We start from the raw sequence: 16,892 nt of genomic DNA, 5'->3' as shown, positions 1-16,892 counted from the left end.
GCCTTTTAACGGCAGAATTGAAGTGTAGTAAGTGCCAAATGCGAACACTGAACTCATGCACTAAGCTACCTTACCACTATATGGTTGCACTAACGAATTCAAGAAGAAAGCACACTTGTTTGGTCTGTGCAAAGCAGTTACGAAATCAAGTAGACCAGAGTGCAGCTCTGAGCTTGACGGTTTATCACGCCATATGTAATCACATATAAAGGCTTAATTAAGTGTAGGTCTTCTGCTTTGTATATATCTTTCTATTTTCCTATTTCTACTTTCTATTCTGCGTTTTAGATTTTAGATTTTTAGATTATCATTTACATTCTATATCACATTTACGAGATATAGCTTTAGAAACTTGAGTATTACTTTTGTAAATTATAACACATCAACGTAATATACGTTTTTCTTGACGGAAATGAATAGAAAAAAAAAAAACTTGCTGAAAGCAAATATACTACAAAAGGAAGTTGTGTGCATAGGATTAAGACTCACATTGCCGTCTATCTAGTCCAGTCACTTTCAGTTAGACGATGGCTTTCACGTAGTACACCGGATGTCCTCAATTTCCGGTGCAATTTCAATTTAACAGTTTATTCAAGAAAATATTACACATTACATGTGTATGTTGAGGATGCACATGCATACATACATATAAACATTAATTTGTTGAAAAGAAGACTGCGGAAGTAATAGCTTGTAGAATGCTCTCCCTGAAAAATATATAAATTTCTACTCTTCTTTCGTATCGAAACACGGTACGATGTTGTACCCGGAGTCAATGACGACGAAATGCAATATTTATCAGCGCCGAGCTGTTGATAATAGCGTTTGGTTTACAACTATCGAAAGCTATCTTATTCTTGCTCATCCTCGGCTAAACTTAATACAGGTACATAAGTTGCTTGCCAAGAAAACTAGCGACGGAAATCTGGAGTCCAAATTCCATATCATCCATTCCCATTTCCTTCAATGTAAATAAATCTTCTTGATTCTGGAATGCTATGACCAGGAATAATGCGATGCATTTGCATTTACATGAACGTACACACATACAGAAATCGGATTGAAAAAATTGTACATGGGTGACTATTTTGGTCGATATACCTTATAACTCCTTCCCAAATTGGGCTTTTCATGACGAACGACTTGTCCGGTCAGCTGATCACGTTCGAGAGAATATGGAATGGCCCGGTTGTCTAACAAGAAATAAAACAAAACAATAGATAACAGCTGAATACCAGAAACATGTGTTGCATACGAAATGATCTATTTTGATGGTCTGTAAGAAAAAGTTAACATCTATCCAATTCAAAGTGAGTGGTTTTGGAAAACGTAGAGCATTCCAAATAACAATTACCACTATCAAAAAGAAGCACTCTATGAGGATGGAGATATTTACACGTTTCGCTTGTTAGAACTTGATCAAGTTCATGTGCTTGATAAAACTCAAATGAGGGAAACATCGTACTAATAAAGACTCCGTCCTTACATGGTGTTTCTATTGATAGCGTTATCGGCAACTGCCAATTGCAAACAATACCACCCTGATAATTAGAGCATTGACGCGTTGAAGCTAAGTGAATTATCTCCTCCCCATTAACATTTAATTTTACATAGTTTACAATCAAGTGGTTTTTTTTTTATCTTTTTTGAAAAAAGAAGAATTTACCTTGGAATCATTAACACGAAAATGATCTATAATAACTGGTGGTCCCACATACTGAATACCTTAGAGAAACATTGGTAATTGTGTATCAAGAGGCCATACGTTGTAAAATTACATATTCGTTTTCATCATGCAGTTTTGCTTGGTTGTTTCAATTTTGGAATCTTTTTCTGTTTCAAATGAGCCATTTTTGAGTTATTCTCCCTCCTCTTTCCTACAATCTAGATGAACTTTTTTGGGGGAGAGGGGGGGGGACACAAAGGAAAAACAGAACAAAGAATGGAATAGCTTTAAGTCTCCATAAGTGGAAAATTAGATAAAAAAAAAAGGTGATTTCAGAGGAAAAAGTGCACATATTCATAATGTAACAAAACCACAGTATATAACCAACTTTACTACATAGCTCAAAATATTGGTTAGGGGGGGGGGAAATGGCTCACCTGTGGAAATGAAATAATGGTACATACCTTCAGAAAGTGAAAAATACATCATGAAACCAATGATATTGTTCTGAATTGTAGATAAACAATTATTTCACCTGTGTGCACTATATGTTGAGGATAGATTTTGGAATTTAATTCATGTTGGTACCATGTCTGATATATGTAAACATTGCCATGTTTCTGCAGCATAATAGTAATTTTTACGAAACCATATTTACTTAAGTTCTTACAAAACATGCTTTACCAGGATTGTAAATGAATTTTGTGAATTTTACATCATGGTGCAGATACATCCACCTCATCCTGACCAATGCTAATGTGATTGAATGACCATATTTATCTCATAAAGAGATGATTTGAAATGCCCATTTGTGAAAACATAACCTACAATTTTGAATAATTCAAATGATTACCCTAAGTGTTTCAGCTTGGCCATCACATTTGTAGCTATTGCACACTGATAGTGACACAAAATAGATAATAAATTTACGAATATAATCTATCTCCATGCGGTAGGTTCATATTTTAGGTAACATCTTGCATGGGTTTTACTTTCTTCTGATATAAACAGTTCAGACTCTGTGGCATGTATCTTTTATTAGCTCTCTGGATTAAAATATAGTGTAGCTCCTGTGAGGGAAATGATATACTTCTGTAAAGGTGTTTGAATGTCATGTAAAGTGAGATAAAAACCGAAGTGTCACAATGGCAAGCTGAGGGTTATTACATACTGTGGAACATGGTCGCTATGGATAGAAAGATCAAACTGATTCATATCCTTACCAAGAAAAAAAAAAATAAATGAATAAAAAAAAAAAAGTGACTTAATGTCAGAGAGTGACTGTAGGCCAGGTTTGATCAAACAAATTTCATATAGTACACTCAGTTGCTTCTTGGTATTGGATTTTGCTATTAATGTTTATATAAAAATGATGAATTGTAAAGACCCATGCATAGCACAATTTTAAAATAAAAATGACTGTGGAGACACAAAACAATGTAGTTCAGGCAACAGGTCTGTTTTGTTGTGAAGTTACCACTTGAAAAATATAAATGCACGATGAAAAGAAGCTGAAATATATTGTAAACTCTTATTCCCCATAGGTGCAGAAAGAAGAAATGGAGTAATCTAATAATAGAGCAAGAGTTCCCCCATCATCAAGCCATCACTAGAAGACAGTGAATTTGTTGCGACACATTTCCCCATGTTATGTCATAAAATGGCTAACAAGAATGGTATCAAAGGTGTTGATACTCAAATCATCCATCATTCCTCCTCCCCCACATCCGCAGCCTCCACTTCCCCCTCATTGTCTTCTTCACTCCAATCAGATTGTACTACACCATGTTCCCACACATCATCTAGCATCAAAGTTCATGTCTGGACTCACGGGAACGAGAAGCCTAACAAATACATGTGTCATGTGGATAATCTACAGAAACATAAGAGGGTTCATGTAGGTAAGAAGCCTCATGAATGTTCTCTCTGTGAAGCTACAGTTTCTCATTCTGGTAATTCTGGTGATCAAATGAGTGAGATGAGTCAGCACATAGGTGGGAAACGTTATGAATGTAAAGTCTGTCAATTATCTTTTTGTCATTCTAGATTTTTGAGGAAACATATGGCAGCTCACAAAAGAGAGAAAGCATTTAATTGTAATGTTTGTAGCTCATCATTCTCTTCATCTGGTAATCTTAAGAAGCACATGATGATTCATACAAGCGACAAGCCCCATAAATGTCCTCATTGCAAGTACTCGTGTCGTAAATCCAGTAACCTGAAAATGCATTTGATGACTCACTCGGGCGAAAAACCACATAGATGCAGCATTTGTGACACTTCCTTTTCCAGGTCCGGTCATTTAAAGTCTCACATGAGGATTCACACTGCTGAGAAACCTTACGAGTGCACCATCTGCCAGGCATCGTTTTCTAATTCCTCTAGTGTCAAGAGTCATATGAAAGTACACACAGGGGAAAGACCTCATCAATGTACATATTGTCAGGCTTCATTTTCGCAGTCGTGTAACTTGAAAGCCCACGTGAGGACCCACACTGGAGAGAAACCGTACCAGTGCTCTATTTGTGGGGCTTCATTTTCTCGGTTAGGTCACTTGCAGGGGCATGTCAGAACTCATACCGGTGACAAACCCTACAAATGCTCCATTTGCCAGAGTTCCTTTTCCTACAGCGGTCACATGAGGATCCATACCGGCCAAAAGCCTTACCAATGTACAGACTGTCACGTTTCGTTTTCCCACAAAATTAGCTTGAAGCGTCACATGACGAGAACTCACACTGACGAGAAAACTCACAAATGTACAATATGTCAAGTTTCATTTACCCAGCCAGATAAACTGAAACATCATATAATGGCACATACAAATGAAAAGCCTTCTGATTTTGACCTATGTAAGTCTTCATTTTCCCAGTCCATTGAAATGAAGACTTGTGCAACAACTAATGTGACTCTTGATGAAAAGCATAAGAATGATAAGTTTGACCATGAAAGTAGATCAACTGGTGTATCGAGCAAGTTCAGTAATGTTGAGGAGTATGTAAAACCCTCTTGTGTTGCACAGCACTTTCAGGAAAAAGACAAAGAGGAAGCAGTGCAGACTGCAAGCTCATATAACATTGTGTTATCTCAAGAAAAGGAATTGAAGGAGTGTGATATTGACCAAGAGATTACTGTAATCATTGAATAAGTTTTATGCTGTACACAAACACATGTCTGCACACATACACAAATATTTAACAACTTCCAGTTCATATTTACCAAGGGGTGCTATTTTGCTTTCAGGGAAATGAATGAATTTCTAGAAGTAGGGGGATCTGTGACAAAAATAGTATGAGAGACACAAAAAATGACTGGAGGCATGGGTTTCAAGGAAAGCCACAGGGTCTAATAAATTTCAAGTTGGATAGTTAAAGAATGCCATAAACAAGTAGTGGACAAGACTGGTATTTTTTTTTCAGTTTGCAAAGAGAGGGGAAAGCGACAAATGACTGGAAATTGGTTAATCTTGTGCCAATTTATATAGGTGACATGGAAATTTCTCCAAATTATAGACAAGTAAAATCAGTGTGGTAGCTGAAATATGTGAAACAATTATGAAAGACATTGTTGAAGTACCAGATGAATGGAATGAATCACTAGTTAATGTGATATTTTTTTAATAACTAATCCAGATATCATGAACAAGTCTCAAACCCTGTAAGATTGTGATAAGGAAATTATATTGTAACTTTGTAGCCACAATTTGTTAATGAAGGTTATCAATAGAAAACTAAATAAAGGTTTTTTCCAATATTTTCTACCATTTTCTTTTTTCTATATTTCAATTAACAAATCACAAGCCTCTTATTATAATTTTCATCCTTAAAAGATAATCCTGCTAGGGTTATACATAATTATGATGGACTAATTCAGTATTCATTTTTTTTTTTAAGACAAGATGATTTTAATATAGGTTTATCATAATGATGTATATTGACTTTTACCACCTATTTGTGAAGTAGAGTCTACATAGGTCTTTCCTTAATTAATTGGTAGTTACTATAAATATTACCACTACATAAATATATTTTTTACTCATTTTTCCACATGTATCAAGAAATGTGGAGGCGAGACAGCAAAGTAGAGGGCTGGCAGATAGCACTGATCAAAGAGTACTGGTGTAGTTTGGGCATATGGAAAGAATAAAAGGAAACCAGCAAAAAGTGTGTGGAAGCCAGAGATGGATGAAATAAACTTGAGGATAAAACCAAGAATAAAGTGAATGGATTGGGTAAAAATGGGCATTGGGTGCAAAAAGAGTGTTGATCAGGTAAAGGAGAGGGCAAGATAGTGTGACTGGAGAGTTGCTGTGTGTGGATGAGTAGCTGACACAGACCAAAGGATTTTTTTCCTTGCCTACTCTGCAAATTCATGAATGATAGAGGGGTTGTGGGGATCACCATATACTGAAGCATATGGGGTTAACCAGTTTGGCTATTGGGCCATATTATGGAGGTGCTCTTTTGCTGGATTGTTCCCATCCGGAAAAGAGGACAGGGAATGACCTTATCTACAAAGAAATTCAGCTGGGACCACAAGTGGGGTTTTGGATTGACATCAGATGGGTTGGTGGCAGGTGTATGCCTTGACTGGTCCACCTTCCTTGTAAGGGGAGAAGGGCCTTTTGGTGTATGTATACACACACATATCTATGTATATATTCACATATTTTTAGATGTGAGAACTATACAAATTTAAATCAGATATGATTGTGAATGTTGTACCATATTCTCATATTTGATATTGTACTCTTATACAGAGATAAGTATCCATTCAAGATAATGTTTCTTCTGCAGGAGATAATGGAGACAAGAATAGAACAGCACAATTTTGATAAGAAAAGGGCTGTTTGAACACAGGAAGGTAATTAGTCTTTATTGAGGACTAAAGATTACTCTTGTGACAACCATGGAGCTTGGAATATATATATGCGTATATGTATTTACTTAATTGTAGTATACAGGAAAAGAGCAACACTCACTGGGTCCTGTCTCCTACTCTCCAATTTTTTCATAACTAGCCTCAAATTCATGTACAGTTCAAACTTAATCTATATCCTTGATTTCCTGTTATTATGTTTAGAATTTAATTCATGTATTGCTTGAGATTAGGCTTTATCACCTTTTAAAGTTTTCCAAGTATTTACACATCTGTATGGGAAACTATTTTTTCACATCATTAAGACATGTGGTCTAACTTGATTTTTCTCCATGACCTCTTAAAAGTCCCCTCATTCTTAATCAAGAAATCTCTTCTGTCAATGCAATCAATTCCCTTTAGTGAGCTGAATACTGTACTCGCATCACCTCTTTCTCTTCAATCTTTCAAGGTTGGCACACACAGTGCTTTAATCTTTCCTCATATGATTTATCTCCCAGGCTGGGGACCAGTTTGGTTACTCCACTTTGTATTCTCTTGTTTTTGGTTATATCCTTCACTGTATGGGGACCATATTACTGACACATATTCCAGTCTTGAATGAATCAGGGTTTCAATGAGTTTTAATTTCTTTTTTCATATAGTAAAAAGCCACTTTAATCTACTGCAGCAGTCCATGTGTCTTCCATAATCCTGCTGATGTCAGGTGACATGTCTTTTATTAATAATCCCAAATTTTTGTCCTCTTGTTTTTATAGTGGATTCTCTTTTCAAGAAATAGCTTAAAGATGGTATTTTGGAGCTATTGACAATTTCCATTACTTCACATGTTTTCAGTATTTAATTTCCCATTCTTGGATCCATGCAAAGTCTAGATCTTTTTGCAATCATCCTTATTTTTCATTTTTTTGATTTTCGTGTTATCTGCAAACGTATTGGCATGGCTTATTGTACCTGCCATTAAGTCACTGACATAGACAAGAACCGTTAGATGTGCAAGCACTGAACCTTGTGGAACTCTGGTCATTATTGCTCTTCACCTTGTCACCTTATCCTTTGCTACTATACTCGTGTATCTTCCCTTCCAAAAATCTTTCACTGTGCTGCACTGCTCAGGTGTGGGTTGTGAGGTTTTCAGAGATCCCCTTCTAGTCCCACCATCATGCATCATTGCAGTGGAATTCTTACTGGTAATAGAAGGAAAAGATATGTCAAAGATCAAATACACTACATATCTCTAAGTCACTACCTCACACTTAATAACTTTCCTGGTGGGAGTCAATCCCACATCATGAGGAGCCTGTGAGGCACAAATTAACTTCTCTGAGATGAGAGAAAAGCCCAAATTCACTATATCAGTAATATATATATATAAAATATTAGAAGGATGAAATGAAAAACTTATTAAATTTTCCATTGTATTTAAAATTGCATGGTTGTCTATGATCTTGGGAGACCTTTACCATAGATCATTTATAAACAGATCATTTCTCATCCATATACAGGACATGAGAAGATATAGCAGAGATTAAGCCAGCAAGAGATATAATATGAGATGATAAAGGTAAAAATACAGCCCTAGCAACACACTGGAGATAGCCCCTCAGAAAAAAAAAAAAAAATACAATGGTTAAAAAGATATAATAAAGAAGTATAACATTATGGAAAACAAACATATGTACAGAACTATAAGGGAGAAAATAACTCGCCCCCTACCCATGAGCAGTTGGAATCACCCATGGAAAAATATTTCCCCCCAAACAGCAATGTAATATAATTAAAAGGCACTTCTTCAAAATAATCCTTAAACCCAAAACACTAGAAAATAGGAAGATAATCAAAGAAATATGGAAAAACTAGACATAAATGAGTCCATTCTCCAACAAAGATCTCCAAACAATTCATGTAGGAGATCTATGGCTCCCAGATAACCAGAAGCAGCCACTGGATTTGACCATAAGTCACTTAATGATGAAATATTGTGTTACTGTCTGGGGGTATGACTAGGTTTGGAGCAGAGTAAAGTTATGCGTTCAGTAGTCTTCTGTGTGAGTATAGCACTGGGGCACTTAATTTCTATGGGCAGGCCTGTGTTGGTATTATCTAAGTGGTAGGTACCGTAGTAACCTGAACATTGTCACATTAGTAAGGTTTTTGTTTTTCATGTGATATTTTGTGTGTGGGTGTGTAATGTTTGGGGAGATTTGGTAGTTAGTCTTTTTATTTTGTGATCAGAATGGAAATGTATTTTTTGTATAGATATATTGTCTGGTGCTGGTGGCATGATGTTGTTCCCACCAAGAAAACAAGCACACTATGAGCTAAACTACACAAAACAAGCTGAAAAAATGACAGGCTCCACTACAAACACCCCAACAGAACATCTGCATACAAAAACCAAAAGCCTCCCCATAGAACACATGAAAATGATAGGTATACATTTTTAGGCAAGACCCCACAACCCTACTCACCCATTCTGTTACATTACATAAGCACAACTACATATACAGGTCAGTATCCAGCACTATAATAATAATCACAACACGCCAGAAATCAACTGCCCCAGTTGCAACTGTCATAGAGAAAACACAGAACACCTGAACTTACACTGTCCCACCCTAATCATATCCAGACAACAACACTATATTTCTTCCTTGAGTGACTTGTGGATCAATACAGAGGCTGTTGTCAGTTTCCTGAGGCCTATGGGTTTCCTGCAAGAGATCTGGAGCAATGGGTTTTATTGCTGGCTGAGCAACTGCCTCAATCTTCTTATTACATAGCCATCTCCTAATCAAGCTCATGGTCTTCAACTTTAATTTCCATTGTCTCCTTTTCTTGACATACCACAAGGGTAAATGAGTTTGAAGTTTCTAGTGGTTCTTTGACTTTTCCTTGAGTGTGTAGGATGGTGCATGAAGACGTTCTATGACTTCTTTGTTTACTGGAGCCACTTAAAACACCAACAGTCTTAACAGGGACTTTACTATCACAGAAACTTTCATTACTTTTGTCTAAAATTCTGTGAACCTTCATGTGACTGTTCAATTTGTAGGACCGTGAGAATGAAGACTTGCAAAGATAGCATTTAAAAGGCTTCTCTGTTGTGTGAATTTTCATATGGCACTTCAAATTACACAACCTAGAAAATGACGATTGACATATTGTACATACGTATGGCTTTTCACCTGTGTGGACCCTCACATGATCATTCAAAGACCATGAACGGGAGAATGAAGCCTGGCAAAAGGTACATTTGTGTGGCTTATCACCAGTATGAATTCTTATATGATCATGCAAATGACCTGTCTGCTTGAATGAAGCTTCACAGACTGAGCATTGATACGGCCTCTCGCCAGTGTGAGTCCTCATGTGAGACTTCAAAGAACGTGAATGAGAAAATGAAGCCTGGCAAACTGTACATTTGTGATACTTTTGACCAGTATGCGTCAACATGTGAGAGTTAAAATTACTGGACTGGGTAAACGAAGTCTCGCAAATTCCACACCGATAAGGCTTTTCACCTGTATGGGTCCTTTTGTGAACTTTCATGTGCCACAGCCGGGAAAACGAGGCCTGACAAGTTGAACACTTGTACAATTTACTACCAGTGTGAGTGTTCATATGAACCTTCAAACTACTTGACTGAGAAAATGAAGTCTGGCAAACTGTACATTCATACGGCTTCTCACCGGTATGGGTTCTCACGTGGGACTTCAAGGTTCCGGACAAAGAGAAGGAAGCCTCACAATGAACACATTTGTACGGTTTATCACCTGTGTGTGTTCTCAAATGCATCTTTAAATGACTCGATTTAAAAGATGAATATTCACAAACGGTACACTTGAAAGGTTTCTCGATTGTATGATGGGTTTTCAAGTGTGTCTTCAAACTACTGGCCTGAAAAGATGAATACTCACACAGAGTACATTTATGAGGTTCCTCATCTGTATGAATATTCATGATTGTTCCAAATGCCGAACACCACAAAATTACAAATGGTAAGTGGTTTTATGGCTGTTCCCGGTCTTTAAGTTAAGGTCTTTGCTGAGCACATGTCTGAGAAATTCAAGTCCCAAAAAGAGTACAAGTGATTCTTCTCAGTTGTATGAGTTTGAACTTTCAAATCGGACAAAGAGGGAAAGCAAAGCAGGTTTGTAGTCATGTGTCCTTCTTAGAAGAACCTTAAGAGAAAATGTGACACTAGATTCTTTATATCAATGTTCTTGTTTGTATCTTTAACCTGCCTTGCTTTTGATCAGATCGTTCATCATATCTTTCTCAAAACAGCTGACTCCTTTGTGTTGTCTTCTTGTACCTACAATGAGTAAAACATTAAGTGCATATTTGTGATAGTGTTTCCTACTTTCAATCTCAGGTAAACAAATTATATATAACAACAAACCTATATCAAGAAGATATCTAACAAAGTCCCACAGGGTTCTATTTTTTCTACCAAAATTTCAACCCATTTATATGAAATTCCAGGATGTACTTCAGATAAAACCAATATATATACTGAATTCTATGCAGATGATATTATGCACAAGAAAAATCTTATTATAATATCTGAAGAAGGACTTAGGTCTGAAATGTAAGAGTAATGATCCTCACATAAACTCAACATTATTCTCCTTAAACCTTTATTATTACATTTATTTCTAACTCTTCACCCACTGAAAGCTCTTTACAAATCTTCACCTGACCAGACTTGTTAGCATCATTACTCTTTCATTCTAAGGTTATACTGCACAAAGATAAATACAAATTTGCAAAGCACACTGAAACAACCCATTCACTCAGTTAGCGAGACAGATTGTATAAACATCAGTGGGCTTCTGAGGTGACAGGGGGATCTGGCATACAATTTTCACTTGACTTAACCCATTAAACTCCGATGACAAGATGTCTTGTCATTTGGTCAAATAAAACAAAAAATTATAAAACACCAAAATGTTTGATCCAACACCAGAAAAATATGACTTCAGCAGTCCTCGCTTCACTCGCGAGCGAAGCGAGGACTGCTGACGTCATATTTTTCTGGTGTTGGATCAAACATTTTGGTGTTTTATAATTTTTTGTTTTATTTGACCAAATGACAAGACATCTTGTCATCGGAGTTTAATGGGTTAAAATGACATACTAATTTCCTAGTATCAAATTCGAACTATAATGGGTTTTCATATAATATTAAGATTACATTATGCTATCCATATTTATCCCCCTTCCTCTTATATACTACACATACACTCTTCCAATATGCTGGGACACTCCCCTTAAATACAAACTGAAATGGATAAACCACTCTACATGATACTCATGAAAGCCTGTTGCCTGGCTTTTGTTTAGTTTCTATGAATACTATATACACTTTATTTAGATATGTATAATCACTTTGGCAGTATATGGGTTTCAAAACTATGAAATATTTTCCCCAAAATTTGGTATGACCATCAATGCTCCCTCCCCCTATGATGTTATGAAATGTATGACTTAGCATAAACCCATATCTTCCTTCTACCTTTAAATGAATTGTCTCTCCCAGCTCTACAGCAAAAATAAACCAGACAAATCATCCCATCATGCACTTCTACCAAGATACGGAAAGAAGAAAGATTGTGACACTGCAGAGGACAAACTCCAAAGAAACTGAGCACTTTGGAGACAATATTTCATTAATTGTATAATCCATGGCTTTCTAGCCACTCAATACATTTTAATATAGAAGTCTGGTGATTGATATATCAAATACTGATTTCTGTTATGCATCTTATGAATTTGCTAGGCAACTTCCTTCAATAAACATGCTTATATTCATGAGTTTTGATATTACATTTATGACATTCTCCTTTTGATCTTTAATTTACATTCTCCTGTGTTTAGTGCATAGTGTACACTACAGCTATGAGGAAATTTGCAAAAGTGTGAGAGCAAGTCCTTTAACTTTTCATCCAAATTACTTTGAACATGTAGAAATTTCAGTAAAATATCAATTATTAACATCTAGATTGCTGTGAACATGTAGATATTTCAGTAAAATACAAATTAAGATCCAATTAGAAATGTTAATAAACTAGCAACAACCTAATATTTGGCCCATCTATGTTACACTTAATGATGCTTATTACTTTGTATACCTTAAAAATGGAAATATGATCCAAGACTTGAACTCAATCTGGGCTGCAGCCTGGGCTGGTGGATGATCCAAGAGCAGTCCTAATTTGTATATCCCCAACTCTGCAAGACATAACACAAGTTCATTGCCCTCAACTCCATGGCACATTACTACATCAAATAATTTGGTAATTTTGTAAAGGCCCCTTTTGTATTTTGAAAGGAACCAATACTCACTTGGAAGTCCAGTTAGGTTAAGGGTTGATATAAGTTTCAGCTAGAAATATAAATTTGATACATTAGGGTTGGGCTCAGTCCTGTAAAACCATTAGTAGGCAATACAAACAACACACACACAATCAAAGGAATCCTGATCTGTCCAATACATATGTGTCAGTGGTATGGTCCCCCACATAGAATGAAGGATATAAGCATATATATATATATATATATATATATATATATATATAAATATATATATATATATATATATATATATACACATATATGCTTGTGTGCATAATAGCAATACTAACCATTTCAGTACAATGATGCATATGTAGGCATCATGAGGCGCGATTGGGTACACAAGGATGCCAGTGTTGGCATGTTATATTTTGTAATTGTACATGAGTTACCCCCAGATTCTGTGAACTGGTTTGATCATGTTTTCTGTTTATTATTACTCAGAGTAAAAGAGAATGAGTGACTTATTCTATAATGCGAGCAGTATGATGCAAGTTACATATGGTGGCCAATGCTGCGTGCGAGAATTTGAGTCATACTGAAGTGATTAATAATGCCACAGTTAATAGTAGCTCAAATGTTTATGGAATTGTACAATACTTCCTCCTTAACCCATTAAACTCCGATGACAAGATGTCTTGTCATTTGGTCAAATTAAACAAAAAATCATAAAACACCAAAATGTTTGATCAAACACCAGAAAAATATGACGTCAGTCCTCGCACGAAGCGAGGACTGACGCCATATTTTTCTGGTGTTGGATCAAACATTTTGGTGTTTTATGATTTTTTGTTTAATTTGACCAAATGACAAGACATCTTGTCATCGGAGTTTAATGGGTTAATTGTCTTATAAGCCAATCCAGTGATTATGACTAGTCACCTGGGACCCATTGGTCTCTTGCAAGGGAGACCTAGAGCAATGGATTGATTGAAATACAAAGTATTTTATATGAAAAGTGAAGATGAGGTGCCCAAGGGGTGCTGGACCCATGGGTGAGGAAGTCATGCTTGACAAGACCTAGGAAAAAAATACTGCAATTATGGTGGTCTCTATTTATACTATTTAATTAATCTGAGGCTCTTTAGTAATCTCATACATCTGATGAATTATATCTGTGCTAATCTATAAAATCTAGGAGAAAAGTACTGCAATTATGGTGGTCTCTATTTATACTATTTCATTAATCTAAGGCTCTTTAGTAATCTCATACATCTGATGAATTATATCTGTGCTAATCTATAAAACAGGTGATTGAAAATAATTGTCACTTTGACTTTTACTGACAGGAAATCCACAGACCAACAGTAACTCCCAACAGTCAATGGGTCCTTCCATATCTCTTTAGGAAAAGTATTGGACTGTTGGCTGTATAGAATCAGAGTGGGACTTTTCCATGTCACCAGCCCATGGATGGTAGTAGTTGGTAGAGGGCACTCACTGACTGCTGGCTCTCCCCATGTGAAAAGGTGGACATAAGTTGACATAAATTTTGCACCTGGCCTACATACTCCAGTAACCTTCATACTCATGTGAAGGAATTGATAGATTTTGGAGACAGATAGATGGCAAGGAAACAATTCTTTTTGATATCTGTGTCATCACATGACTACCATTTAGAGGTGTCATTGGTCCCAAGCAATCATAGGTTTCCACATAACTTCCCCTTTTACTTTTTTCACCTTTTTAAAGAGAAAGATTACATTTTCTCTAAATGGAGTTATCAAAGAAAATGGGAACTAATAATAATATATATTTCTTACATAAATATCATGCACTGAAGACTCCTTTTTTTCCTAGTTACAAGTGGTGACAACCTAACCTATCTGACTATTTCACTTACAATAGTAATGGGTCCTCAGTTTGCTCTTACTTTTTCTGAGGGACTGAATCAAGTGAAAAATTACAGTAGTAGACAGAGTACCTCCACGTAGTCATCCTGCAAGATGAGCATTAGAGAATCATCTTAATCCCACCAATCTTAAAATTGCATCAACCACCTCACATCCATCTAGAAGTGAAACACCAAAGGGTTTGTAATCAGTCTTTGAAATGGGCCTAAGATTTTAGATATTTAACAACTTTAACTAATTCCTCCACCTACTCACTTCAGGAAACCTGACCACCGAAGATTACTCTTATGATAACCCAGTGACACAAAAACAATCCTACTCTATTATAAAGCAGACAATCCAAAATTTCTTCCCAGACTCATTTGAGGCAATGCACACTGGTGGCATAACCAGAAGTAGGTACATGGATTTGAGTTTAGCAGCAATGAATGTTAACTACCTTAATAGTCCAAACTTTGAGCAGAAGTTATGGCTCTGGGGTATGCTAGATATTTATGTATATAACAAGTAATTCAAATCAATAATCATTACAAATTAATTAATCAACAAATGTAAGGAGTAGACTGAGTCACAGGTAAGAGTATATCAATACACTCGGGATAACTCAATGAAAGCCCAGGATGCTGAGGACAACAGTTGTCATTATTATTACTATGTCACTGTACAGTGATATCACCTGCCAGACACTTATGTAGCACTATGCCATAGTTGTAATTGGACAATAGCTATTTCCTAAGTTGACCCAGAGTAAGGTTTGATTAGCATCAACCAGAGCTGCTGAGAATATCATATTTCTAAAGTGGTTTGAGGTAATTATTTGCTTGAAACATAAACATTACATCTTCCCCACCCTAAGTTCTATAGACATGTTATATAGGTTTCAAGGTAAAATGCAATACATTGGAAATCCCAGCCAATATTTGGCAACAGCTGTTCTTGAGAACCTAAATGATGAAAGTGTTATAATTATCTATGGTGAAATAACCACTTTCCTATGATGTATGACCATGACCAAACTACAAACTTCAAATTACCTTTAATCGACAAAATATGAAAAAAGGTCCTTTACAAAATAAAATACTTTTGTAACTGACCAATAGATAAGTCAGTGTAAGGTGCTGTTTGGATTTGCGGAAATGTAAGCCAATGCTTGTTGGAGAAATTAGGCCACATCAGCACCGTCCACAATTTCATTTAATCGCTAGATTCTGAACATATGTGACTTACGCTGTTTGGATATATGAGGTTTGTGTCTCGGTTACGTATTTCAATGATTCTTTAAGTAATAATAAGTCCCACGTATAAGAGGGCAAAAATAAATTCTCTAACACGGCGGATTCTTAGACATTGCTCGCCATAACTGTCGAAGAATGTCGTATTGTTTACATCGTGACGGCGATGCTATTGTCTTAATTAGTCTCTACACTTACTCCTCGTCCGTTGCTGCTGACCAACCTGGTCTCTCTTTCTTGCAGAGCCATTTGGTTTGCTATCGTGTTGGAGATTCTACATAGCGCTGTATACCCTAGCATAGGGGGTTTATCGGGTACTGTTCTCAGGAACCTGTCTAGTGCAGCTTTGAACCACCACCGCGCACCCAAACACGTCTCTAATCTCTTTTGGGAGTGAGTTGAAGAATTTCGAACCTTCATAAGGGAGGCTGGCTGCCAGTATTGTTCTGATCTTTTCACGGACTGTAGATGGCAAACTGCGTCTCTTGCATCGGCGCCCCTTTCTCCCTGTCACGTAGGGCTGTAGGCTGTCGGGTCAGGCAGCTTTCTGACTTTTAGATGATATGTAGATGGTCCGATACCAGCCTCTTGCGCCGCTGGGAGAACAGGCCCAATTTTTGGAGTCTGTCCCAGTAAATGGAGTTCTTCGTGCTCTGAATTTTCCTTGTGAAAGACCTCTGTACTCTCTCTAATTGTTGTATGTCTTCTCTCCTGTGGGGTGATCATAACTGGCTGCAATGATCTAACAGCAGCTGTACCAGGGCCTTCCACAGAGTCAACACCCAGCCAGCCATCATCCTAGCTTTCTTGTCTGAGGTGCACCCACAGTCATTTCACGTCGATTGTGGCTGCGATTTCTCCCCCCCCCACACCCATCCTGTATACAGCGTTGTCGACACTTTT

At 36.7% G+C, this 16,892-nt stretch overlaps 2 protein-coding genes across 6 annotated transcripts; one reads left to right on the top strand and one right to left on the bottom strand.

Moving 5' to 3' along the window:
- Positions 1–519: 519 nt before the first annotated feature.
- Positions 520–12,776, top strand: LOC143031259 (uncharacterized). Of its 2 annotated transcripts, XR_012966990.1 has the most exons (3): positions 520–1,310; positions 3,211–3,567; positions 12,090–12,776. XR_012966990.1 is itself a non-coding variant. In XM_076194859.1 (2 exons), the coding sequence occupies exon 2, from the start codon at positions 3,312–3,314 to the stop codon at positions 4,812–4,814; it is 1,503 nt and encodes a 500-aa protein (XP_076050974.1). In that variant the 5' UTR covers positions 520–1,310; positions 3,211–3,311; the 3' UTR covers positions 4,815–5,446. The 2 variants fall into 2 exon arrangements, 1 of the variants encoding a protein (XP_076050974.1); XM_076194859.1 differs by lacking the exon at positions 12,090–12,776 and having other exon boundaries at positions 3,211–5,446.
- LOC143031260 (uncharacterized) lies at positions 7,640–16,792 on the bottom strand. Of its 4 annotated transcripts, none has more exons than XM_076194861.1 (3): positions 16,188–16,792; positions 12,682–12,781; positions 7,640–10,862 (listed from the first exon to the last, which is right to left on the bottom strand). In XM_076194861.1, the coding sequence occupies exon 3, from the start codon at positions 10,505–10,507 to the stop codon at positions 9,335–9,337; it is 1,173 nt and encodes a 390-aa protein (XP_076050976.1). In that variant the 5' UTR covers positions 10,508–10,862; positions 12,682–12,781; positions 16,188–16,792; the 3' UTR covers positions 7,640–9,334. The 4 variants fall into 4 exon arrangements, with proteins under 4 accessions (XP_076050976.1, XP_076050975.1, XP_076050977.1 ...); XM_076194860.1 differs by lacking the exon at positions 16,188–16,792 and adding an exon at positions 15,985–16,171; XM_076194862.1 differs by lacking the exon at positions 16,188–16,792 and adding an exon at positions 15,852–15,938.
- Positions 16,793–16,892: the final 100 nt, after the last annotated feature.

This window comes from Oratosquilla oratoria, chromosome 12, assembly GCF_046742065.1.
Source record: "Oratosquilla oratoria isolate Oo_2021 chromosome 12, ASM4674206v1, whole genome shotgun sequence".
NCBI lineage: Eukaryota > Metazoa > Arthropoda > Malacostraca > Stomatopoda > Squillidae > Oratosquilla > Oratosquilla oratoria.
This window is presented reverse-complemented; position numbering and strand designations above follow the sequence as displayed.